Source organism: Gnatocerus cornutus, chromosome 6 (genome assembly GCF_029298725.1).
Source record: "Gnatocerus cornutus isolate USDA-ARS CGAHR chromosome 6, icGnaCorn1.1, whole genome shotgun sequence".
NCBI lineage: Eukaryota > Metazoa > Arthropoda > Insecta > Coleoptera > Tenebrionidae > Gnatocerus > Gnatocerus cornutus.
Genome location: NC_142238.1, coordinates 13,807,027 through 13,831,165, shown reverse-complemented (window position 1 = coordinate 13,831,165; position 24,139 = coordinate 13,807,027). Strand labels below are relative to the sequence as shown.

General features: G+C 35.9%; 8 protein-coding genes across 13 annotated transcripts in view; 5 read left to right on the top strand and 3 right to left on the bottom strand.

The window, feature by feature from the left end:
• Positions 1–556: 556 nt before the first annotated feature.
• On the bottom strand, positions 557–1,294 carry LOC148173171 (piercer of microtubule wall 1 protein). Its single transcript, XM_088039415.1, has 2 exons — positions 904–1,294; positions 557–848 (listed from the first exon to the last, which is right to left on the bottom strand). Exons 1-2 carry the CDS (start codon positions 1,077–1,079, stop codon positions 716–718), a joined length of 309 nt encoding a protein of 102 aa, XP_087895541.1. The 5' UTR covers positions 1,080–1,294; the 3' UTR covers positions 557–715.
• Positions 1,295–1,785: 491 nt separating this feature from the next.
• Positions 1,786–3,296, top strand: LOC148173170 (uncharacterized). The gene is made up of 4 exons (XM_088039103.1): positions 1,786–1,917; positions 1,963–2,558; positions 2,599–2,841; positions 2,885–3,296. The coding sequence occupies exons 1-4, from the start codon at positions 1,797–1,799 to the stop codon at positions 3,248–3,250; spliced, it is 1,326 nt and encodes a 441-aa protein (XP_087895229.1). The 5' UTR covers positions 1,786–1,796; the 3' UTR covers positions 3,251–3,296.
• Positions 3,297–3,346: 50 nt separating this feature from the next.
• Positions 3,347–3,945, top strand: LOC148173169 (transmembrane protein 60). Its single transcript, XM_088039102.1, has 2 exons — positions 3,347–3,424; positions 3,473–3,945. Exon 2 carries the CDS (start codon positions 3,508–3,510, stop codon positions 3,904–3,906), a length of 399 nt encoding a protein of 132 aa, XP_087895228.1. The 5' UTR covers positions 3,347–3,424; positions 3,473–3,507; the 3' UTR covers positions 3,907–3,945.
• Positions 3,946–3,951: 6 nt separating this feature from the next.
• LOC148173168 (SAC3 domain-containing protein 1) lies at positions 3,952–5,396 on the top strand. Its single transcript, XM_088039098.1, has 6 exons — positions 3,952–4,137; positions 4,185–4,373; positions 4,421–4,582; positions 4,632–4,871; positions 4,918–5,055; positions 5,101–5,396. Exons 1-6 carry the CDS (start codon positions 4,070–4,072, stop codon positions 5,366–5,368), a joined length of 1,065 nt encoding a protein of 354 aa, XP_087895224.1. The 5' UTR covers positions 3,952–4,069; the 3' UTR covers positions 5,369–5,396.
• Positions 5,397–5,632: 236 nt separating this feature from the next.
• On the top strand, positions 5,633–6,805 carry LOC148173167 (uncharacterized). Its single transcript, XM_088039842.1, has one exon. It carries the CDS (start codon positions 6,347–6,349, stop codon positions 6,803–6,805), a length of 459 nt encoding a protein of 152 aa, XP_087895968.1. The 5' UTR covers positions 5,633–6,346.
• Positions 6,714–8,084, bottom strand: Naxe (NAD(P)HX epimerase). 3 transcript variants are annotated; one of them, XM_088039099.1, is made up of 4 exons: positions 7,832–7,933; positions 7,659–7,755; positions 7,105–7,610; positions 6,714–7,055 (listed from the first exon to the last, which is right to left on the bottom strand). In XM_088039099.1, exons 2-4 carry the CDS (start codon positions 7,683–7,685, stop codon positions 6,833–6,835), a joined length of 756 nt encoding a protein of 251 aa, XP_087895225.1. In that variant the 5' UTR covers positions 7,686–7,755; positions 7,832–7,933; the 3' UTR covers positions 6,714–6,832. The 3 variants fall into 3 exon arrangements, with proteins under 3 accessions (XP_087895225.1, XP_087895227.1, XP_087895226.1); XM_088039101.1 differs by lacking the exons at positions 7,659–7,755; positions 7,832–7,933 and adding an exon at positions 8,015–8,084; XM_088039100.1 differs by lacking the exon at positions 7,659–7,755.
• Positions 8,085–21,716: 13,632 nt separating this feature from the next.
• The window catches only part of Cad87A (cadherin 87A), a 64,558-nt gene continuing 62,135 nt past the window's right edge, over positions 21,717–24,139 (top strand). For all 3 annotated transcript variants that reach the window (XM_088039367.1, XM_088039368.1, XM_088039364.1), the window contains exon 1: positions 21,717–21,921. The gene's annotated coding sequence lies outside the window, so the exon portion shown is untranslated. The remainder of the gene's footprint in view (positions 21,922–24,139) is intronic.
• LOC148173165 (uncharacterized) lies at positions 21,981–23,822 on the bottom strand. 2 transcript variants are annotated; one of them, XM_088039370.1, is made up of 9 exons: positions 23,571–23,822; positions 23,462–23,523; positions 23,308–23,409; positions 23,127–23,261; positions 22,971–23,081; positions 22,855–22,927; positions 22,500–22,807; positions 22,291–22,455; positions 21,981–22,244 (listed from the first exon to the last, which is right to left on the bottom strand). In XM_088039370.1, the coding sequence occupies exons 1-9, from the start codon at positions 23,599–23,601 to the stop codon at positions 22,104–22,106; spliced, it is 1,128 nt and encodes a 375-aa protein (XP_087895496.1). In that variant the 5' UTR covers positions 23,602–23,822; the 3' UTR covers positions 21,981–22,103. The 2 variants fall into 2 exon arrangements, with proteins under 2 accessions (XP_087895496.1, XP_087895497.1); XM_088039371.1 differs by having other exon boundaries at positions 21,983–22,244; positions 22,974–23,081.

Sequence of the window (24,139 nt, the reverse complement as noted above, 5' to 3'; positions counted from 1 at the left end):
TTGACATCCACGATTTGAATTTTTTATTAGGTCAGAGATAAAATAGAAGTTCACCTAACTGGATATTCCATTCTTTACAAGGTCCGGTGAAAAAATTATGCACACAGAATTTAACATCCACGAAAACGAAAAAAGAGTGATTCTTCAAACGTAACATTTCTAACATTTTCTCATTATTTCAGTTTTTATTTTTAATATAAATTCTTCTGCAGCTTTTCAATTCCCCGCTAGATCTATTCTTTGAAGTAGCTTACAACATCTTTGATTGTTTGAATAGAAAATTAAACGTTCGTCAGAGAATAAGTCGTTTTGACAAAAACCAATTTTCAACGAGGTACAAAAAGATATTAAATTTCTGTATATTGCGCGACTTGAAATATTAATTAGAGAGAGAATGAAAAAATCGGGAGTCTCCAAGATTTACAAAATTGAAAGGAGAGATTTGCTCAAATATCACCGGAATTTTAGCCTTCGTGGTCTTAATATTTGACTAAAAATAATGTGGAATTTTACCTGGCGCATCCGCCATTTTAGCAAGCGTCAAAGAAACTCAAAATCAAAGCAGATAAAAAATTTATTAAACTTCATCGTACAATAAGTTCCAAACATAACTCTAATGGCAGCATGCACTACTAACAATTTCAAAGAACTTTACCTGAACTATTAACACAACAAAGATCACATTTAAATTTCACTTTTCCAGTTTTCCTAAAAGTCAACAGGGCGCCCGATCCAATCCAGTATTGAGCGAATAATTCCTGTACATTCCCGTCCTAGCCAGAGCTTTGCTAAATTGTTGATTATTAGGGAAGAAGGACGTGGGCACCGTGTGTATGGTAGGCGGATACCTGTAAATTAAAAATGAAGGTCTAAATTCCCGACCTTTTTTTCTTATTTATTTACCTTCCGTAATCGCTAGAAGTGGTCCTATAAAAAGGATGTTCCGGTGGCCTACGCTGAATCCCATATCCATAAAACCAAGAAGGATATTCAAATCTTTTCGGTAGTTTGCAAGTACGGTAAAAGTCCGAGGTTTGCAAGACGGCGATGTGGCCGCCTTCCGAATTCCCGCAATCCATCTTCCAAAAGCTGTAAATCCCGCAGATGTCTTCGCTTAATATGGACTCTTGCAAAATTCCATACTGTGAAATTTTCACTGACACACGTCACAGAGGGTTAGTTTATATTGAATAAACTTGCCATGGAAACGGAGTTGGAGCCTCTTCCAAAATCTCGTTTTAATTACAAGAGAGCTTCTTTTACACTTTGTGCGTTTTACACTGAAAGATTTAATTAAAGTATCATCGATTAATGCAAACTACGGAACCTAATTAAGGAGATGCAATGCCAACAAGAAATTTACTCTAAAAATTAGAGCATTGTAGCTAAATGGTAAATACGCACGTGCTCTGCAATCACACCTAAATTGAGTATTCAAGATAACAAAATGCGGCTAATTAAATTAGTGTTGATTTGCTCAGTGTCTCCCGCAAATTTTATTTTGTAGAAGAAACTTTTATTACAACGCCTTTTTTTCTTAAAACGGGCATTTCGCACCCTCTGGCGACGAATAGAAAGATACAAACTAGAATTCTCTGGATAATATTCAAACAAACAGAAACCTTAAAATTAACAGATTTCACACCCCAAAAACCGCTCAATTTTTTTCAAACATTTTAATCGATTCTGAGCACGTTTTACTAAACCATCAAATAAACAAATAAGTAGGTAAAGGCCAAACCCTTATCTTACTTACATTGTGATAAGATAAGATTTGGGCACTAATCTTAGTCAAAATGACATTTACAAGAATTGCCGCATTTCTTCTAATTGTTATTTTTTTTAATTATAAAACAGCACTCGCACAACCACGGCAATGTAAAACGTGCGAAGTGCGAGATTTTGAAACAAATCAAGGTAATTTCATTAATTTTTTTGTACGAATTAAATTTTATTTTTTAGCTTGCTTATGTCCGGACGACCAGTTTTGCCTCACTAATGGAATCAAAAGGTGTCAAAAATGCAACAATTGTTACGACTCCTGGAAAAATACCACCAAAGAACGAAGAAACGACATCGAAAATATTCTCGAAGAAATTGTGAAGAAATACGCGGTGGATCTACCCGAACTCCAGAAACTTTTGGATACTTTGAGGAAAACAGTGGAGAGAACTGAGAATGAGTTCAACAAATTGAATCTTCTTGGTACTCAAACTCAGTCGAAAATAACGACGGTCCAAAAAAATTTAAAGAAACTCCAAGAAGACATTGATCGGGTTAGAGAGTTACTTAAACAAATCGGGATTCCACAGTCCATTCAAGATCTTTTGAGGTACTTAAAAACAGTAAAACAACTCGTAAGAGACGTAGTCAACGAACTGAAACTTCTGAAGTTTGATGCTAGCGGCGTGGACTTGCAACTAATTGCTAAAATCGGGACTATCCGTCAGGACTTGAATGATATGCTCAAGAAAATTCCCTCTCTAGAGAAAAACTCTTTGAATCTTGCTCTTTCTCTTGAGAATGATATCGATCTTTTAGAGTCAATACTATCTGGAGTAAGAGCGATCTTATAAGAAACTTTTCATGGCTTTTCAGTTTCAGGATAATTCGACCGCTCAGTTTCCACAAAATTTGAATGCGAGCTCTCAATGGATTGAGGAGGAGTTATTGTGGTTGTTTAATTTAATCAATAACTACCAAAACGCGTCTATCGATGTTGAAGGTTTGTCTAAAAATGCATCCAATGTCAGGTCTGCTGCCGAAAGTAACGACAAGATTTTGGAAGATCTTCTCAAAAAACACGAGAATTTCAAGAAGGAACTGGACGAACTCAAATCAGTGAGTAAAACCTGGTAATTCGTGTTTAACGTACTGTTTTTAGGAAGTCCGGTTTTATAACGCAACGGACCAAATCCGCAAACAACTCCAAGATTTAGTAATACGAATCGAAGAATTTAAGAAGTTGAAGAAAATTTTACGGCAGAAAAAACGACTGTTGAGAGAACTGAAACAATTCCACAAAGAACTGGAGGAGTTTGAAGCAATCATTAAAGAAGTGCAACAGTACGAGAAACAGTGGAATAAACTTCTTCACGAACAGACAGAATTGTTGATAAAATTCCAAGCCTTTGGGGATCTGAAGCCTGTGAGTGAAATTATCGAAGACATTGAAAAAATGACGAGAGAGGCGGAGGCGATCAAAAAGCAACTTGCTAATCATTGCACTGCCACCAAAGCCCCAAAATAATCGAATTTGAAAATGTACCAATTTTTTGAATAAAATTTTTGAACGATTCGGGTATGATCGAGTTTCGTCGGAGCTCAGCAGCGACACCAAGCGACCTTAGCCAAGCGACACTAATGACAGCTGTCACATTTATAGGTTAAGTTGTTTATGGTTTTATTTTGGAACCCCACACAAGTACGGCAATTTTTTAAACCAACTCTCCCTTATTATCGCTTTTTGTAGGTTTTGAGAAATGTGACAATACACTCGGCCTCAAAATGGTGATGCACAGAGCCCTATTCACATGGTTCATCCTTTTGGTCTTTTTGATTATCCTGTCTCTTCGTCTGGAGACCCGAATTCATTGGAACTGGTTCTTGATTTTCCTTCCAATGTGGGTCTTTGACGCAATTTTACTCATTGACGCCCTTTTTAACATTTTCGTGTTGTGTAAACACGAGAGCCCACGAACAATTTTCAAGAACAAGAACATAACGCTGATTGTGGTTGCTCTGTTGAAAGTAGCAGCCCAACTGATGCTCTGTCTGAAGCTGGAGAACGAATCATTGTTGTCACTGTACCATGTGTTGATACCATTTTGGATATTACTGCCCATACTTATAATAAATGTGTCTGTCACTCTGTATAAGCATGGGAACTATTTGCGCTCTTTTTGATCAATGCCTTTTATTCGAAATAAACTTTATTTTTAAGTTTTTGGGCTCTTTAAATTTGACGCAAGCGCAAAAGTAAGGTTAGCGTCCTGTCAAAAGTTGTAAACATTGAACATCATGGTAAACATGGAAGTTAATAAGAGAAAATAATAATCAAAAACGTCAAATGGAGAAAGTTACAAGTTTTATAGAAGGGCGATGCATGCAGATGTGCCCCCTTCAAGAAATCAAAATGTGAGGTTAAGTCCAAGTTCGAGCCCCCAAACTTTCACTTGTTTCAGGCGTGAGAAGGAGCGACTTCTTCACGTGTTGGAAGTAGTCCCCGGCACGGAAAAACATAAAATTCCCAAAGCAAGCATCCAACGTGTTGTAAAATCGTTTAGTAGATCAGCTGCAGGAAAAGAAATTAAAGTTGAGGACCTCAGACCCCCCACGGTTCTGTTACAAACAGTCAAATATCTGCTATGCGAGTAAAACTGTAATAATTAGGAAGTCCCAAGCTAAATGTGGTTTTCAGCGTCATTTCAACCAAAATTCTGCCTTGGCATGGCGTTTATGACTTTATAACAGACAGACTTATGGCTGTGAGACAAGATATGGTCGTCCAAAACATATCAAAGGTTGAAAGCATCACACTTTTACAACCAATAGTTCGTTTCCACGCGTTTGCTGCTTACAAGTTCATAATTTCACGAGCTATCAAACAAACGATAATTTGAATTTTGTAGGTTGTGTGACCACAGTGGTGCCAACTTTGATGCTCATCTAAACAATAACCATCTTCAGGAATGTTTGAAACGACTCCTCCACTGCTACGACTCTTACGACTACCTCCTAGCTGTTGATTCAAACGAGTGCAATAACTATATTTTAGAAACAAGACCGGAATTTGAGGCCTTATACCTCATTTTTAATCAAGGGAATGACGAGGCGCTGAGACGCTCTCTGATGATACCAAAGCTCTGCAGGTTTGGCATTGTCAACTGTAACCAACCTCTTCATGTTAAATTGTAGGACAAACATAGTAAAAGAGGCGATGCAAGTGTCGTTGTGTTGCAAATACGGAAATTTCGTGCGTTTGGGTCGGATAATTCAAACTTTCCCGCCGCTATTGGCAGCCGTGGCAGCGCTGAATTTACCCCAAATCCGGAGGTGAATTTAAAATCGTTGGGTTATCATAAAAAAAAATGTTTACAGGAGGGCGTTTCAAACGATGTCTGTGGCGTATCGAAACGAAAATTTAACTTTTCCCTTGGAGATATTAAAAGACATGTTATTGTATGGTGCCGACAGCGAAATAGCTCAAGATTGTAAACATTACAACGTGAAAACTCACGAAAAGTCTGTATATTTCACGAAGGGCGGGTTTGATGGTACAAAAAGTGTCGTAACTGCAAGACACGAGAGCTTCGTGGATAAGAAGCTCCTAGAAACAAATGTACAGTCAATTGTGTTAGGTATGTAATAATTTATAATAAAAGTGTCTTCTATTATTTTGCATGTTTTTTAAGTTTCGAATTTTTTTTATTAACCCTTTAACTGTTTAACTGTAGCGGAAAACAAATCACGGCTTTACGGAAATACGTAGAAGACGTTTTCGGTGATTTTTATTAATTTTAATATAATGGTAAAAATTTCAAAATCGGGACCTTACTCGGCGCCACTGATATGCTAAAACCTTAACAACAACGCAGAGCATTTTGTTCGTGAATAAAGGACCTATGCATAGCAACCTTAGTAACCGTAGTAATCATTGGCGTAGCATGAAAATTGGAATCAATTTCATTTAAAGTCCGTTTTTTTATTAAAAAACCACCAACACCGCACTCTCCCACCACTTTACAACCGGCAACGTCGTCGATGGTGACTTTTTGGTGTTAAAATCAAATAGGTTAGCTGCCTAATTGACAATTTGATTACACAAAACGGTCTTTCAAGCTATGCCGAGTCTTTTCACTATTAAATCATTTGATTTGCAATCCAACAGGCTGTAAAAGAAACGTTTTTAACGAAAACACTGCGTAATTTTCAGAAATGTCAAAAATTTTACAACTATTTTCTCACCAAAAATCTCCCTAGGCAACGTTGCCGGTTGTAATGCAGGGGAAGATTGCGGTGTTGGTAGTTTTTAAAAAAAAAAAACGGACTTTACGTTTTTCCTAAAACTGAGACAGCAAAAACAAAACCTGCCAACTTCATTTATTTACAGTAAACTGTAATGGATTTTTTTCCGCCTCTATTTCAAAATCACCCTGTACATACGTTTACAACAGTTAAAGGGTTCAATTAATGTAACCCGGCGCATCCACCATTGTTACCACGCGCGAGATTCATTTTTTAAATTGCAACTTTGATTAAACAAGTTGTGTCAATACTTGTCATTGTGTTGTCACCTCATCAAATCAAGACATTCCATTTTTGGAAGCTTTTCATCTCTTGCGCAATGCCTTCCGCTGAAAATGTTGTTATTATTCTTCGCCAAGTCCGAAGTCGTGTGGCGAATTTCCAAGAAGCGAAAGGAATAGCAAAAACAGAGTATGTCCAACTATTGGTGTATTATAATGTTGATTTTGTGCGTTTTAGGCAGTATGCATTTGTAGATCTTATTAAAGCTCTGTGTACACACACCTTCGAAGCATGTCGTTCAATCGTAGTAATGCTTTACAATTTCCTCCCTCTTTTGGAGATACTGGCTTACTTACTGAGATTTGTTTTGGATAACACTATAGATATTTTAGAGACTACAGAAACCAGCGAGAAGGTATTCAAATCTATAGTTTTTGTGGGTCAGGTAATTGTGCTCACTCTCGTAGTGTATATTATCCTGTCCTTTTTATTGGTCCCAATTATCGGGTTCATATTATCTTTTGTATTAAAACTATTCCGCATTTCTTGGAAATAAATCAACAGTGAACAAGTTACATAGTCCTTATTGTAGAGCGACACAACACTCAGTTCCTGGATACTTCGGTAGATTTAATTTGTACTTTTCCTCCAACTCAGGGGGCACGAAGCGCCCCCCGAGATAGTGGTACCGTCCTGTGAAACCCTGCGCACATTGTTTGGGTGCAGTTAAGGAAATCAACATTTCTGGCTCTATACCATCGGCGGGTTTCCCCTGTTCCACGTCCCATCCACTGGGAATATCAATGCTGCCAAAATAAGAACATTTAGACAGGTTTTCACCTTTCTTAACTTTACCTGGCGACCGGAACTTCGGAACTCTTCATAAGTTCAATAACCGGCACAAAATTGCTGCGGACGGGGGGCTTAAAACTGAAACCAAACAAAGCGTCTACTATCAATCCACATTGATTCTTTGTATCACTAATTGGGGGTAACTTTTCTACAACAACCACTTTAGTAGCTATCGCTTGATGCACTAAATTGTGATAAAGAGGCTTGTCTGTTCTCTTTGGGTAAAATATCTGTGTTTTATAACCAAAGAGTGATAAATGACGGGCACAAACTAGTCCATCTCCGCCGTTATTTCCAGGCCCGCAACAGATTAATATTGACTTGTTCCCGAGCTGGTCAAGAGAGTAACACTTAGAGATGGCAGTAGCGCAGCTTAGACCAGCGAGCTCCATTAGTTGATCAACGGAAAATTTGTAGTCGTTGAAGAGCTCAACATCGATTTGGATCGCATCTGGTTGATTTAGGAAACGCACCATGTTGCGCGTTTTATTGCAGCAGGTGCGGACAAACTGAAAGAATCGAATTAGTGGTGAATGCAAAAGAATATAAGAGAATACAGTTTTAAAATTGGGGAGATATCGCATCGGGGCAAAAAGTGAGGTTAGAGGTTTGTTGTGACAGGACCTGTCAGAGGTGGAAAAAAATCACTTTTCCCTGGAAAAAAACGAATTTCTGTTGTATTCGCAGCTCACAAATATGCCGGGGATATCAAAAACACTCGTCAACGTACCGTTTCCGTGTCTATGGTAAAATCACGGCGGGATCAGAAGTGAGGTTATTCTTATTTTGACGTTTCGGATTCCACGCGACTTTTTAAAATCGGTTCCAAACGACATAACGCAATTTTTCAGTTTAAACTCAGTTTATATTACAGTTAGTACAAATAAAGCGATTGTTGGAATTAAAAACGTACTTTGAAACACGTTAGAAACTGTGTTTTGTTGATAAGTTCAGTGGAATCTGAACTTTCCTCGATTGTCCAATTGGTGTCGTTCATCAGAGCGCGATATTTGAAGCTGTTTTCTTTGAATAATAAGTGTGAATTCTCCCTCCAGCAACAGAGGAAATTGCACCCACGCCGGTTAAAGTTCCGGAAATATCTTTTCGCCCACAAAAATATTGTGACGAAAAACAGAGAAATTGAATTTCTTGGATCGATGTGTTTACAAAGGTTTCAGTTATCACTCCAGCTATTAAAAAGAAACGGAATAGCTTTTAGACAAATTCCTTTTCTTAACGCTGAAAACACTTGATGTTTAGATGGGCACAGTGGTGATAAAGTTGAAGAAATGGTGCCTTAGGTAGTTAGGCACCTTGATGCTTATTATCCTGAAGGGAACAATTTAATTTAGAATGTAAACTTTCTACTTTTTAAATTTCCGTTGTTTCTTTACGAATGCATTAAAACTTTGGAATTTTTCAACTTAATGTTTTCTCCCAGTTTGACAATATAATTTCTTTCATTCTTCGCACGCCGCAATAAAATTCTTTTCAATTAACGCCTTGAAAGCCGTAATTTACAGTGGTGTTCAATTCTCGGCAAAGAAAGGAAATGCTGGATAGTTGCTTTAGATTACAAAAACGGATTCTATTTAAATACTGGTGGTGTAAAAATCCTTCAACATCAAATTTTAGATCGTCTGGAACTGCTTACTTGAAATTCCGTTGCTGAAAGTTCAGCTACACTATTTTAGAATTATCAATAGTGAAACGTCGCTTTGCACTAATTTTAGAATTTCATTTATCTAGTTGCTCACACGTTACATTTGCATCAGAATTTAATTCATCTCATTATGGAAGGACCGAACCACAGTTTGTCAATTAGGCGTCATCAAGTTAAATTCTATTTACGAACAGTTCAAATATATTTAATATTCAGTCCGTTCGGATCGTGGTGACATTTCCAGTTAATTATAACAAACATTTATTGTGTATTTAGTGGGTCCAATTAAAAATTATAAATTATACAAACTCATTCAAATCAGAAGCGCATATGGTTTCAGGAACAAACATCTAAATTTTGATAATCCAGTTGAGGGCTTGACAGCAATTATATCTTGTGTTTTTAACCTGTCGCAGACAGTTAGAGCAATGTAATGCAACTGCAGCACAATTTGACTTTTCCGTTTAACACCGGCTGTGTCCTGTCGGCGGGACATTGCTTCCTCAGCGATCTCTTTGTCCGTTTCCTGATTGTTCCCCTGCAACGTGTTCTAAATTGGTATTTCAAGAGACGATGATTTTGTTAACTGTTTTCGAAAGTAATTAACTCGTGTTTCTTCAACCTCACATGCCAACACATTTCGTTATTTTGTAACTCGTTCAAGTTATAATTTGCTACCAACTTTTTTAATATCCTCCAGAGTATCGATCTTGGAACCTCTGACATTTGTAGATTGATATGAGCTCCTAACATTTTCATTCAGATGAAATTGACAAAATAAACGCTTTTTTTTGTTATTTGCTGCAATATTTACAAGCAGTTTGGCTCAGCAGCTGGAACATCCATTACGAAAATGTGCAATAAAGTTGAGTGCTTTTTTGATCCACTTCCATACATATATAGGACATCTCACCTTAAGAATTATACGAAATGTTTTGTATGCTCATGGCGCGATATCAAGGGAACTGTTTCATTCAAAAGTGCATGCTCAGCGGATGACCTGATCCATAAAAAAGAAACGGCGAAGAAAGGAGGAATTTTCATTATGCTTTACACTATAAAAAACTATTTTTATGATGAAATTTTGAATTGTGATATTTAATAAAGAAATGTGATTTTACTTTGAATACTTCGCGCTTCCTTGAATATTCATGCTTATGAATGTTCCAATATAAATTAATTTATGACAATTCATGCATCTAAATTGTTTTTTAATGATTCGTTGTGTACACAAAAAATTCAATTTGTGTTCGCTTTATACATATAACAAACGAATTAAAAGTAAATTAATAAACAATTGGATCGATGTCCGGCGATTTAGAAGTGTACGTGGTGATTACAGATTTCTGTTATATCTTTTTGAAGGATATAATTCGAAACTTCTGTTTAACTTTAAAGGTAAGTGAGACTCTCAGCTATAATTAAAATGTTCATGAAATTCAAAGCGATTACGAATTTTAATGAAATTCTATGACCCAAACATAATTTTCGATACATAAAAAATTGTTGAATCCGATTTAAAATGATTTGTTGTGGATGAGTCATGATTTTATTTTTTAAACATTCAATATTTGCTTACACTAATTACATTTCGGACGAAATTTGTACTGGAGAAGTGAAAAATTATTTCTAAACATTGAAAAATCGATGTAGTAAGTCTTGATTTAAATAGAAAATTGTATCTGAAAATTATTAGAAACGAAGTTTGGGACGTGAGGTCAGTTTTCCAAAAATATGGAAAATACTAAGCCAATAAGGTAGGAGTTTTATAGGTTAACTTGTTAACTTAGCTTTCACAAAAAACTGTCGAAAACTTCCATAAATTTGCATGCATGTTTTGTACAAAAAATTAAAAAATAAATTTTTGGACAGTAGAATCCGAAAACGTCAAAATTTTAGATCGAAATCTTAGTAAAACAAACTTTGAATTCAGCAATTTTAGAAATGAGTTTTTACTTCTCCAGTACACTTTTGTTCCAAAATTAGTTAAATATTATTTAAATAAACAAATAGGCACAAATGGTGGATGCGCCAAACAAATTTTAAATAAATGAGTTGTTTTAAATTAAAATTTCAATCAGGGTCAGTTTACAAAATAATTTGATTGAAATGAACTTAATAATAGCCTATGAATTTAATGATTGCGACATATTGATTGGCGAAATGCATTCATGTCACTTTAGTGGCGTTAAAAATTTAATGTGAATTGAAGATTTTATTTAGTTTTAGTAAATCGCGCTTTAATAAGTGGATGTTCTATGAACTGCTATCAAATTGCAGCATCAATAAATAATGGCAACAGAAGATAACCTGCAGTTCTTTTTTAAGATATGGGCCGTTATTTTTTTGACAAAAAGTGGTATTGAAGCAGGGAATTTTATATTAAGGAAGCAAGATATTTAACTTTTTCATTTTTCTTATTACTCAATTTTCCTTTTTGTCATAAACGTACATTGAAATGTGCAACGAAAAGGCGGTTTCTATTTTCTGAGAGAGTCAATAAAGCAAGCAACTCACTCAAAGTGAAGAATTAAGTAGAACTCATCCTTCCTTTCAAACACAAAACGATAAAGTTAGAATAACTATTGAAGCAATTTACACGTCTTTTTAAGAACTGTTTATTTTGTGTAATATAATAATTTGAAAACGTAATGAAAACTAGACCTTTCGGGAACTTTGCCCCAACATGGTGTAAACGAGTCCGGCTTTTAATCCAAGCAAATTTTATAAATAATCGTGTTTTCAAAAACATTAATTTCGGTGAGCGCTGACAAAATACCTTCCCTTTGTTGTTGTTTTGTTGCAAACAGTTTGTGTTTATGTTTAATTAAATTCTCGTGTTACTAACGAATTCTTCCAATATGCTAAATTGGGAGCCCATGTTTTCGTTAAGCCTACAACACCTTACGAGTAGCTTTAATTGGAACTCGCGGATCTTATAACCCTTTGAGACCCCGTAATGTTAATTAAAGGAGTGTTATGAAAGACGATTTCATCACAAATCGAATCATTAAATACCATCTTTGAGAGCGTCGTGGTTAGTCGATTTCGAGTTTTTTAGTTTGAATCGTTGGAACAATGGCGCGGAATTTAAGAAAGGGATAATTAGAACACGACCTCATTACTAATTGGTATATCCGGAATCCAAAACCGTTTTAGGTGAATGTAAGAAAGTTGCTAACAGCACCAGGGACCTAAACTAAAGCGAAAAGTTGCTACAGTTTTGTCCCAATGGGGATCATTAGTGAGTTACAATGCATCGAAGTTTCTCAACTTTTGAAAATTTATTAAGTTTCATCGAGTTGCGTTTCGCTTTTTGATGAAATTTCATAGGCTTTACTCGAGCGGATAATTCTCGACCTGAGATAGCTATTAATACGTAAAGACAATGAAAATTTCATGCATTCTTTGAGTTGAAGTTTGAGCAGTGCCGCCATTCCCACGTGTATTTTTGCGTCTGCCATTTTGGCCTGAACTTCTCAAATATTCATCCGATAGGTGTGGAGACATCAATATGATATCACATCCGATTTCCGGTTTGAGTGGATTTTACAAATGCACTTTTGATAGATTTAGAAAACATTTTACATGCGCATCATGGATAAAATCTGGATGGCATTCTAACAACCCTTCAATTCCGGGGCGTTTGAAAAGAATTGAAAGGAAACTTGAGAGAATCCGCTTTACATTTACATACAGTTCAGTGGTGATATAATATCGACGCGCGAAAACTCCGAGACTTTTCCTTGTAAAAACTAGTGGAAAAGTTAAATAAAAAAATCAGCTAATTATCTTATATTTTCTCTCGATCTCACGAACAATGGGGCGAAATGGAATGGAAGTCGTTTTGAATCTTTTGTGTATCCGAGCCTTTGTGCATTTGTATTCGTGAATTCAATGTAATTAGCATAATAGCTTTTTACGGATCCATTAAATTCATAATTTATGGACAAAATCTCTCACTTTATAAAGATACACTTCCTGTCAATCCACGGACGTAAATCCGTTACGTTAAAGTGCGAAGACAAATTGAAAGGTAGAAAACGCAATTACTAGTCATTACAATCAAGAAAATGAACACTTCCTCAAATCACAATAGAATTAGAGTGTTATTCGGTCGTAATAGCTCGTGTGGAAAGGTAATGAAAGAGAAGCTAAAAGTGAATTTAATGATCACGAGAACAAAGCAGTTTTCGTGCTACTGATTTACGTTATTGTATCCAGAAAATTTCCAGCTCGCACTACAATTTTTTGATTTTCTTTTCGAAATATATTCTTGAAAGCAGCAGTTAAAATTGACTTTGAATAAATTATCTTTCAAACGCATTTGCTGCATAGACTGAATTTCATTTTGCATACGGAAAGAGCACTAAAGTGTCTATTTCTGAATATCTCCAGACAATATTGACAGCTCGTTCTGCAAATGGGATTTATTAGATATTACGTCACTCTTCTGCACCCTCCCATCTTTCGGTATTAACTCGAACAGAATAACAACACGTCCTTGTTTATATAAAAATAAAAATACAGTCCGCAGAAAATTTGCAAAACCATCTCCGACATTTACATAAAATAACATGTAGGATTGTGTTTCACTGCAACAACAAGGTCCTCGTATTTTTCTAGGCACATGTCATGAAAATTTGCAGTTAAATATTTTTCATTTTTTAAATAAATGTTTCAAAAAGTACCGTTGAAATTAGGTGAACACAAATTGGAGGCCGCATTAGCGCTAAATCTATTTATTTACAAGTAAAAATACACAAATCAGAGCGACGAAATGAAAAGCTGCCCCATAATAGAGGCTCAAACGCTAATTTGTTGAAGCAAAGCAAACAGTGGCATTTTTGTAAAACCGAATAAACGTGACCAAAATTTAAAGAGTCGGAGCAGAAAAACGTTGTTTGGAATTTTACCAAAGTTATTCCCACAGTTTTAGAATTTGAAATGATCAAATTTGGGTATCGGTAAAATGGTGGGTGCGCCGGTATATTCCGGCAATTTTGGAAATTGCGTTCTGGAATAATATTTGAAGTGTTATATTATTCAAACTCCCATTTTGTGACCGTTTTCAGCACAGCGTTCAATAACTCGTCCTAATTAGAGATAAGCGAAATAATTTATTTGCAAACCGCGATGGAATTGATAAGAGCAGATTGTCTAGTGCTAAGTTAATGTGTGGCTGTGGAGATAAACAGTTTTATGGAGAATTTCGAAACAATTCACGTAATTTCCAACTTTTCCAGTGAATAAAGAGCATGCTTGGCTGCCAGGTTAAACCGCGCTAATTATACAGAAACATTCCGGCATTGCTAAGCATAGGACTGTATTAATGAAACTAAATTCTGGTTATATCTCAACACTAATTAAGCCTTAACATGTATGTTTTCTAGGCCGTCCTGGGTGTCATAATTAAATCTTAAAAGGAAAATAATGTGAAAGTTTGTTAGGAAAAATGAAATTACGGCGGCGCCACTTTTAACATAAATATTACTTTAGAAAGTTTTTTAAATTAAAAATTTACACCCTGGATTGAAAGTTGGGTTTATACCCTAAGTGAACACGAGAGTTTTCTCTGCAACACGATAAAGGATGGGCGACTCAATTTATCCTGAAAGGAAAGTGCTGAACGTGAGGTGACCTAACCTGCATTGACCGGTCATAAATCAAATTGTAAAACAACCCTGAGGTGGTCATTTTTCAGGAGACATTATAAAAATTAAAATTTTGTTACATCGCTCATATTTCACTAATCGATGCAAGGGGTTGTCTTACGCAAACCTAATAAATTTCAAAGTTCCGCAACGTGTAATTTTTACTAAGAAGCAATATCATTCTAGGGTCTATTTTCTCCGGAGTTAGTTTCAGACTAAATAAATATTAGATTACCTATTCAAGGATAAAATTTCTTAATCAAACGCCGAAACTTTTCGTTGCTACTTTTTTGTGAGGCGATAAGTAAGCCTGTCCCTGCACATTTTTGATACAATATTTTGTTATCGGCAGTTTTTTTCTATAGATAAGGCCACTACTGCGGCACATTTTGCTAAGCTCCTATAACTTTCCGTTTTTATAGCTGATAATAAAGTTGCAAGGGTGTCAAGCAGCAGCGAAACGAATGTAAGTGAGAAGGGCGGTTCTCTGGTTATGGGATTCTCACCGGAAACAGATCGTATAATGTCTGCATGTTCATCTCATTTGTTAAAGGAGGCAAAATGCAATCTATCATGAAAAAATGATTATCGGAAAAATATAAATGGAGAAATTGATGACCGCGATAATATTTCTTTCAGTGTTGACAGTTTGGTCGATACAGAGAGTTTTTCTAGTTTTCGCCGCCGATTGGCATAATTTTTCAATAAAATTGTATCACAGAAAACACAACTTGGAGTATTTTAAATGAGACCTGATTCGACAGAGTCTCAAAGGAATTAAAACGGAGTTCATTTCAATGCAAATAAAAATCTTGATTTGAATAATTGCGTTGAATATTCATTGCATTATTATTTTAGAAGTGTGATTTGGACGCAATCATTGCGACACAGGTGCCAAGTTCACAGATTACTTTTTTTTTAAAGTCACTACAAATCCTGATTAATCTGGTATTATTGTGCAGCAAATTTCTGCTAAACTATACGTCGTTTTTTCTGCAGAGATTTTTCCGATTTACGAAAAAGCTATTTTAAAAAACAGTGAGTTTGAAAGGGATAAGTTAGATACCTATAATGGATACATGTCAATTTTGATTAATAGATGGCTCCACAAGCAATTGACAAGTTTTTTAGTAATCGCAAAGTATAATTACAAAAAACATAAAGTTATAATGAAATAACTGTCAATCCGCACCTAAAATAACTATAACAATTTGGTGACAATTTGACAGTTTTTGTTTAACATTCCACAGAAACTGTAAGAGTTTAAAAGAGCTATTTTATAACAAGTATGTAAAATACAGTTTTTGCGGACTAATCGTTGCTGTTTACAGACGAGGAAAAAAAAATACCGAAAACAGCAAGTAAATTGCGTTAAATTCACTTACAAATCTAATAATTAGATTAAATAAAATTGTTTAATTGTTGTATTGAACCACTGTGGTTTTAGGAGCTTAAATGAGTCTGTAAAATAGATATTTTTGGGAGCGCACACTAAAAATTAGCTGCAGGAAAAATGTGGTTTAGTACAGTCAGAAATGGTTTTATTTAAACGTCTAGCCCTCTATAATGAGGTCCTTTTTGCCTCTCCTCAGCAACAGTGTTCGTCGCCTCTTAATCCTTCGTTTGCACACGACAATACACACAAGAACTAACTTGACCTAGTTCATTAAGAAGGGCGGGAACAAGGAGGTTTCAAGCAGGATCCTGCTAACCCCCTGCGGACTTAGAAGTCTGCATTAGTTCAGCGTCAGACATCGCACCGCAACCGCAGGAACAGTCGATAATGAAGCAGGGCTAACCAGACGCCACTAATAGCTTCCATTTCGGAAGCGAGACACAATCGCACTTCTTGTTACGTCGCCACGTGCCGAGAACTTTAACGTTTTGATCTAGACGAGACAGATAGAGAGGCGAAACGAAGCTGAGGCCAAAATTGGGAGAGCGAAGAGAAAAAATTCCAGCTATAGCGGATGGTAGTTTTGGAAATTAAAGTAGAACTGGGCTAAAACGGGGTGTTGGGATATTTGACCCTTCTCTTGTAGCTCTGAAGCTTGTTCGTATTAAAAGATTTTGGAAATTCGGCCGTAAAAGCTTGATAAAGCTCGTCGAGAAAAACGTATGAAGTTGTTTATTGTTATGCGCCAAGTTTAGTGTCTTGAAAGTAAACTCCCTCTATAAACTGCTCACAACCCTTTTGCACTTTTAATAAAATCATGGCGAGATGCTCTCTACATTTTGGAAGACTGCTCCAGTAAAGTTTGGCCAGGAACGTATTAACTTTTCTGAACAATTTCCTTTATTGTCGCGTCCGTGAATCTTCGAAGCGACACGACAAAGCAAAAAATCCGTTTTTACATTAATCACATGGTCGCATTTGAGATCACGGTGCGCGACAAATACTTAAATCCACTACACACACATACATTACAAGAGCCATTAATCCGGAGATGGATGGGTCGTGTTCGGTATAACAATGGCAGAATTCCGAGCCCTGTACACCCATACTAATAATGATAAGGCTATCAATAATTTCCTGCTTTGTACAGATAACGTAGCGTACCGTCTTTGCATAAAACGGTTTTTGCTCTCAATGCAGGAGATAGAATAAAAGTTTTCCGAACAAAGTTCATTTCTCTGTCGCAGTTTCTTATCGAAAATTTCGAAATCGAATTGATCCTAATAATAAAAAATTTCAAAATTTTTCTTTATTGTTCTAAAATTCCGTAATTTAGTACACTTAATATGCGCATCCAAAGTAATAAATTTACCAAATTTTGTTGTTTTGACGTTAGGAATGTAGAATTTACAGCATTAAATGGAAAATTTTGAGTTTTGGATCTGCATCCAAATGAAAATTTATAAAATTGTTGCTTCTAATTTTAAAATTACGAATTTTCAAACGCCCTTTAAAGCAATGAATTTGCTAAATCTTCCTGCTTTAACATTAAAAGTGGTTACAAAAAAAATGTGAAAAAAATCGGAATGTTGAGTTTGTTCTACAAATAAAAAGTTCTAATTTTTTTATTTCTTCTTCCCGGATGCTGTAATTTAGTATTCTCAATAAGCGTTCCTAAAACAATAAATCTTCCAAATTTCATTACTTTTGTGTTATAACCATCAAATTTACAAAACTTAATACAAAATTTTGACATTTAGTTTGTCCCAATAAAAAAAATTCAAAAATTTTCTCTCTTGTCTTAAAATTATGTAATTTAGTACATTTAATAAGCGCATCAAAATTAATAAACCCGCCAAATTTCGTAGTTTTAACGTTATAAATCTAGGATTTACAAAATTAATAAAAAAATTTGAGTTTCAGATTATCATTCAAATAGAAATTTCTCAAATTGTTACTTCTAGTTCTAAAATTATAAAATTTTGTACACCCTTTAAGCGACTCTCAAGCAATGAATTTACTAAATTTCACAGCTTTGCCGTCAAAAGTGTCATTAAAAAATCGGAATTTTGAGTTTGCCCTACAAATAAAAAAATCCAAAATTTGTATTCCTTCTTTTAAAATGCTGTGATTTAGTACTCCCAATAAGGCTATCAATAATTTCCTGCTTTGTACAGATAACGTAGCGTACCGTCTTTGCATAAAACGGTTTTTGCTCCGAATGCTGGAGATAGAATAAAAGTTTTCCGAACAAAGTTAATTTCTCTGTCGCAGTTTCTTTTTAAATTAAACTTGTACAATGTTTCGAGTATAAAAATATAAAAGGAGCTCGAGTGTCGTTCTATTCAAAGCGGGTTTGAGAGGGTAAAAGCAATAATGCATGTATGGTTTTTCCCTCATTCTCTCTAGGTCATTTGGGATTTACTTATTTACCGGGGCTTTTATCTGAAAGCTACTTTCATTCTAGTTTAGAGCCGGACTGTATTCGAATATTGAATGCTTTAGCCAGATATTTACTTCCTTTATCGGCATTTCCTTTCTGCACCACAAATTTTCTTTATTACCCTTTACCCTTAATTCCACAATGGTTAGCCGCAGCCAGGAAAGAGAAAATTACAGGCCGCTACGCAGGGCGGAGAAAATTCCGAATTGGGGTTCGGGGCGGTAATAATTGTTTATTATTTTCATATACAACTTCACATGGAGCGAAACACTGTAAACGAATTTCCCTCGAACCATTTTCTTCGGAAAAATAGGTAACCGGTAAACACAATATGAGAAAAAACCTGAAACGAAATTCAAGCCATTTAAGACATCTGCGCTTCGTATTACTAGAATTAATTTAGTAACGTTATCGATAAATGTATTTCTCTATAAAATTCCCTTCGTGGAAGCTGCGGATTTGGGCCCTGCTCTTTTCATTTAGTTAATTCCGTTCCTGCGGCTGGTATCTCTCCCTTGACAATAAATAGCCAATCCGATCAGATAAAAATAAATAATCTCTCGCCACCGATTTGAAAATAATCTAGTCACAAGAAAAGATTTATTAAAGAAGGTTTCCTATTTCCAGTTTCTTTTAGATTGTGATTAACCACGATACCATCTACTCCACTCGGTGGAAATCGCGTGCACACCCACTTTTCAGTCTAGTGTTACGAAATTTACTGCCTTAAACAACAAAGAAGCTGCTCGCACCCAAAAAACCCTATCGCCTAGTCTCAATAATAGAGCAAATTCCACAAGATGCGTGATAAATGTCTCGTACCATAGAGACGTGAATGCGGAGAATTAGGAAAAGTAGCACATCGGAATTTGGAGCGCTAACTAGCTTAAACTATGTCCCGAAATTCCAATGCGGGTAAAAAACGAGCTGGGGAAAAATTTTAAACGCGAAAGCAATTAGGATAATTCGGGTTATGTTATGTCTTATTCGCAGCAAACGGTTGTTTTTTCGACTTGTGATTAATGTTCGCTGCAACTCATCACGGCTGTAATCCATCACCGAGGGAATAACACTAAAAGTGGAAAAGTGCGTCAGGTTTTTGCTACTCATAATTTAATCGCGAAATTGATTGTCTTGGGTTAAACGCGTCGCTCACGCTTTTATTTACATGTTATCTCCACTGTGTTATGGTCCTGCAATAAAAATGAAGGCGATAAAAGCGTCATTACTGATGTGTAAAACCGGAAGATAAGAAATAACTACCGTAATTTAGCGGAGAAAGAGTTATTTCGTTGTCTGGATTATTTCCGATTTGATATTTTTAAAATGGACGCTCGAGACGTGGGATACATTTTACGAGAGATTTACCGAGGATATTAAAGGGAATCTGTGGTCGAACTTTGTAAAACAAGTTAATTACCAACTGTGGGAATTAAAGACTAATTTGTAACAAAATGTTGTTCCAGAAGTAACGTTTTTTGGGGAAAGCGCCAGAGCTGTGTGCTGGCACCTGCAGGAAATTTATAAGCCAACAACTCTGTTTAAACTAGTTTTTCTTTTGCAAAGCGCCATTTAAACGCCCGTAATTTCCCCGGGAAAAATTGTACAAATTAAGAGAGAAACTTGGACTTTGTATTACGAATTATTACTGGTTGCATAAGAGCACGAAGTAGCTTGAACGATTTTTCTTCTAAATTGAAAGTGCGAAGCACCGTCGCTAATTCAGTATCAAATATCATCCACCGTCTCGTCTTTCAAGCCATCAAAAGTAGGTTAAAGTGATTCCAGGTCGGCTTTAATCTGCCATGAAGCAAAATAGCCCCAAATGTGAAATAAAGAGCTTAAGTGGCTTCTTTTAGGTAACTTTGCGACTCAATAACTGCTGATGAGCAGATTTCCCACCGTTTGTTTAAAAAAGGGCTTCCAGGCGACAGTTGGTAATTAAGCTTCGAAATTGTTTGCATGGTCAGAAGCAAGACGTAATCAAATTTAATACTGCCTCCGACAAACACATCCTCTTATTCCGTTTTCCTGCTGAGCTTTCATGTTTTGACCGTCTGAATTTCTTACTGCAGGAAGTTTGTGTGCGAATTTCCTCGACATTTCGCTCTTGCCATATAAGCATTTATAATTAAGTTGACCCTTCATCCTGAAATAGACGCGATTTGTTGAGTTTGTAATCGATGTAAAGCGTCGTTTTTAATATTCACACTGCAGTTTACGACTCGCGTTGCAGGGGACTTACAAATTAAATCACAAAGTGTTAAATTACACCCTGGACGTCATGAATTATTTATAACAAACATTTTAAAGTTTCCAATTAAAATAACATGCGACGGCATATTTTAAGCAGATTGTATGACGGGAATTTTCTCCGGCAAATTTATCATCCGAGACTACATTAGATTAATTTAATTAATTTGGAAGTTACGAGCAAATCGTTCTAACTTCTTTTAAATTTGGAAAAAAGACGAAATGATTGGAAGACTACGTCTGTATTAAGATTGATCGGACAATTTTCAGGGGAAATTTCCTAATTTATCTCAAAAGCACTTGGAATATTAATAGAATTCATTAGATATCATCGATATAAAATCAAAGTTCGACGTTTTGGGGTTGCTTGAAAAATAACTGTAATTCTACCTCTCCAATTTGTCGTTTGAGAACGCGAAAATGTTATTAACTGGAATTTCTAGGAATTATAGTCGGGAAGTTTGTCCAATTAAGCACAAGATGAATAGATATAAAGAATAAAAATTCTAAAATAAGACTAGAGTTCTTGTAATAATTAGTAACGTTATTTCCTATAAGTGCCAATGCCCCGATTTTTTTTTTATTTTCCTCGAACAATGTTACATAGCGGCTCTGAAACTACCGTGATCTAATGGCAACAAAATAAAGAAAAATGACGCAAACCTGAGGTCATGTTTCTCGCATTAGCGACAAAACCGACTCTTTTGTGCCGAGCCATAACGGTACATGCCTTTCCAATGTCAACAAATTGGTTATGAAAATGGACCATTAGGTCATCTCAGTTCCTAGATGAATAATTTATACCTTTTTCATTCTTCTCGTTTGTTTTGTATCAAATCCGGAAGCGATGTCGTAACGTTCGTGAACTTTATATAACGTGAATCTAATGAAAGTGAAATTAGGAAATAACGAGATAATAGATGATGTCTTCGCTCGGTACGAATCGGTGAGGACCGACTAAGATCTATGCTAAGAAGTAAGAAGTACTCCGACTACAGCCAAGTGACGCGTGGCAAAGGTCTGCCTGATTGGTAATCAAGCGATGTGAGAAGTGCAGCCAATTTCTATTGGGTTTTGACTGGTTGCCAATTTCTAACTCCAACAAAAGTAGTCTTTTGGCAGCACAAAACCGTGAAAAATCCCAAAATCGCTATGTTATTTTGAGCGCGTTGCCTCACCTCCTCTCTCTTCCAACCTTGACGGGATTATTCAACAGCATTACGCGCAGTCCCCTCTTGCAATGCTTTCCGTTTCTTCAGTAAGCAGTCACTCTACAACTGTTACCTACCGGCTTCTTTCTTTGTGCGGTCATGTGAATGTGCTCGAGATTTCGGGTGTGTTGACTCAGTGCATTTAATTGGAATTAAGTGCTTGGTGGATTGTATCAGCAGCACCAGATGGTTTAATCAAGGTTTGTTACTTTGTTATCAGTTTTTGCAACATTCCGGCGAGGAATTTAACCTTACAAGACAGGTAACAGGTAGTACCTAGGGGTACCCCCACCATTTGACCTTTGAAAGTATGCACGGGTGTGCTCCAATGTAGGTGGTTTTGCGGAACATTTTATATTTTATTAGCAAATCTATACAAATGCTAAAATCTGACGAAAATTGATAGAAGTACCAGCCAGAACGTGCTTGTAATAATGCCACCCGCACTTTTGTACTTCGCAAGGTGGAGTGACATGGTCAAACTGTCCACGTGACTGTTATTTTTCACACCGATTGTAGTAAACTAGAAAAATATTCCAATTAGAAGTCATAGCTTTGTACCTTCTTACTTCAATGGTGAAATTTTCGAACTTGGGGTCATCAAAATCAAGCTTTTCTGGATTGATGTCTATACTGAATTCGGTATTTCCTTCGCCTATTTGGGGTGAGACACTAAAAGCATCTTTGACTTCCTGAGGGGTTTTGAGCACGGGGAGGTAAACCGCGTTTGGACCCTGTTAAATGCGATTAAAATTGTACCAAAATAAGTACCGTTTACCTGATCTGCATCATTGGCGTTTATGTAGATTGAGACTTCTGTTGCGTTTTGTTGGACATAAATGTAGTTTGATTGCATAGGTTGTATTTTCGCATTGTGGTCGTCGATGTCATTGACTAGTACTAAGATGTGTCCATCTGTATTTGAAGTCAATGGATGTTGAACCCAGGCTAATAAATCTATTGTAAAATTATTTATGCCTACATCTCTGTCAATGGAAGAAATCGTTATTAAACCACTTTCAACGCTTATATTTATCCAATATTCGAAGTCAAACTGTCGCCGAAGGACCGATGAAAGATAAGCTCCTAGAACATGTTATTAAGAAAACCAATAAAATAATCTACATTTGTACCGTCATCATTGACTAGATAATACTCCACTGAAACTTCTGGATGATTAGTAACTTCTGCAGACACATTAAATTTCTACAAACAACAATTAGGTTATAGTATTAAAAAATGGTATCACCACTATCTCTTCCTTTTCTTTAATTTCTTTAATACTGGGAATATTAGTCCAAATTGGTTTTCTGATTACATCCACATAGATGTAACCATCGTTACTGAGGCCAGCATCATTCTAAAATTGCTCTTTTATTATGATAAAACCACAGAAGGTCCCTACCGTCATTTTAAGTGTACAGCTATATTCTTGCTTCACGTCATAGTCAAGTTCCTTTTTTGTGAGTAAAACTATCTCAGCACTTGTTACATCGTCTTTCGGTTGAGTTACAAAGCCCAAATCAAATGTGTCTTGACACTAAAAAGGACTTCAAAATCTGTGCTACTTCTTAAAACCACCTTACTTCAGTCGTCACGAAAGTAAATTTGATGGAACTTAAATGCCCTTTAGAATCAAGAAGGGTAAAATTACATTTGTAATTTTGGGTACTAAAAAGAACATGTTCCTAGAATAATGAGTTTATAAATGTAGCAAATACTGACATAAAATAGTCTTACTGGTAGGTTGCAAAATGTTCCTTGAAGATCAGGTCCATCTATTGCCCCACAGGTGGTAAAAACTAAAAAATAATTATCAGAAATTGTCGTTTTTTGTATGCCTATGTACCGAAAAGTTGTATTATGAGCAGAAGTTTCATTTTGCGAGTGAACAGTTACCTTCGATTTATTATCTCAAATCAATAAGTTGGTTATCTTTCGACGAAGTATTATTGAAAGTTTTGCGTAATTCGGAGAATGATTTGTAACATTGGCATCCGCGGACAATAATTCAAGTGGTTATCTTACCATTATTTAATTTTTGTTCGATTAGGTTTTGTAGTTTTAATAGTTTCGCGGAACATTTTATTGCTAAATCTATACAATTTATAAAATGTGATGAACACTGATAAACGTATTATCTAGAACGTGCTTGTAATCGTAGCGCCTGAACCTTTCGAATGCCACTTTATTACTTGTTTTTACTGTTTTGAACTAAAAAGTACCATCTTAAGTTTATGGTGAAATTTAGGGTGAAATTTTCCAACTTGGGGTTATCAAAATCAAGCTTTTTTTGATTGATGTATATTGCGATCTCGGTACTGCCTTCGTTTCTTTGAGGTGAGGCAATGAAAGCATCTTTCACTTCTTGGGAGGTTTTGAGCACTCACATCTACCTCTGTTGAACACCATTAAAAT

Bases quoted from the DNA above. Each gene is read 5' to 3' on its own strand.
- LOC148173171 (XM_088039415.1), bottom strand. From the start codon at position 1,079: ATGGATTGCGGGAATTCGGAAGGCGGCCACATCGCCGTCTTGCAAACC. The intron at 849-903 runs GTAAATAAATAA...TTTAATTTACAG, and splicing joins ACTTCTAGCGATTACGGAAG to GTATCCGCCTACCATACACA.
- LOC148173170 (XM_088039103.1), top strand. From the start codon at position 1,797: ATGACATTTACAAGAATTGCCGCATTTCTTCTAATTGTTATTTTTTTT. The intron at 2,559-2,598 runs GTAAGAGCGATC...ATGGCTTTTCAG, and splicing joins TAGAGTCAATACTATCTGGA to TTTCAGGATAATTCGACCGC. The intron at 2,842-2,884 runs GTGAGTAAAACC...TACTGTTTTTAG, and splicing joins AACTGGACGAACTCAAATCA to GAAGTCCGGTTTTATAACGC.
- LOC148173169 (XM_088039102.1), top strand. From the start codon at position 3,508: ATGGTGATGCACAGAGCCCTATTCACATGGTTCATCCTTTTGGTCTTT.
- LOC148173168 (XM_088039098.1), top strand. From the start codon at position 4,070: ATGGAGAAAGTTACAAGTTTTATAGAAGGGCGATGCATGCAGATGTGC. The intron at 4,138-4,184 runs GTGAGGTTAAGT...CACTTGTTTCAG, and splicing joins CCCCTTCAAGAAATCAAAAT to GCGTGAGAAGGAGCGACTTC. The intron at 5,056-5,100 runs GTGAATTTAAAA...AAATGTTTACAG, and splicing joins AATTTACCCCAAATCCGGAG to GAGGGCGTTTCAAACGATGT.
- LOC148173167 (XM_088039842.1), top strand. From the start codon at position 6,347: ATGCCTTCCGCTGAAAATGTTGTTATTATTCTTCGCCAAGTCCGAAGT.
- Naxe (XM_088039099.1), bottom strand. From the start codon at position 7,685: ATGCGATATCTCCCCAATTTTAAAACT. The intron at 7,611-7,658 runs GTATTCTCTTAT...CGATTCTTTCAG, and splicing joins ATCTCCCCAATTTTAAAACT to TTTGTCCGCACCTGCTGCAA. The intron at 7,056-7,104 runs GTAAAGTTAAGA...TTATTTTGGCAG, and splicing joins TCCGAAGTTCCGGTCGCCAG to CATTGATATTCCCAGTGGAT.
- LOC148173165 (XM_088039370.1), bottom strand. From the start codon at position 23,601: ATGAAACTTCTGCTCATAATACAACTTTTCG. The intron at 23,262-23,307 runs GTAAGGTGGTTT...AGTCCTTTTTAG, and splicing joins TTACTTTCGTGACGACTGAA to TGTCAAGACACATTTGATTT. The intron at 22,245-22,290 runs GTAAGAAGGTAC...ATATTTTTCTAG, and splicing joins TCGAAAATTTCACCATTGAA to TTTACTACAATCGGTGTGAA.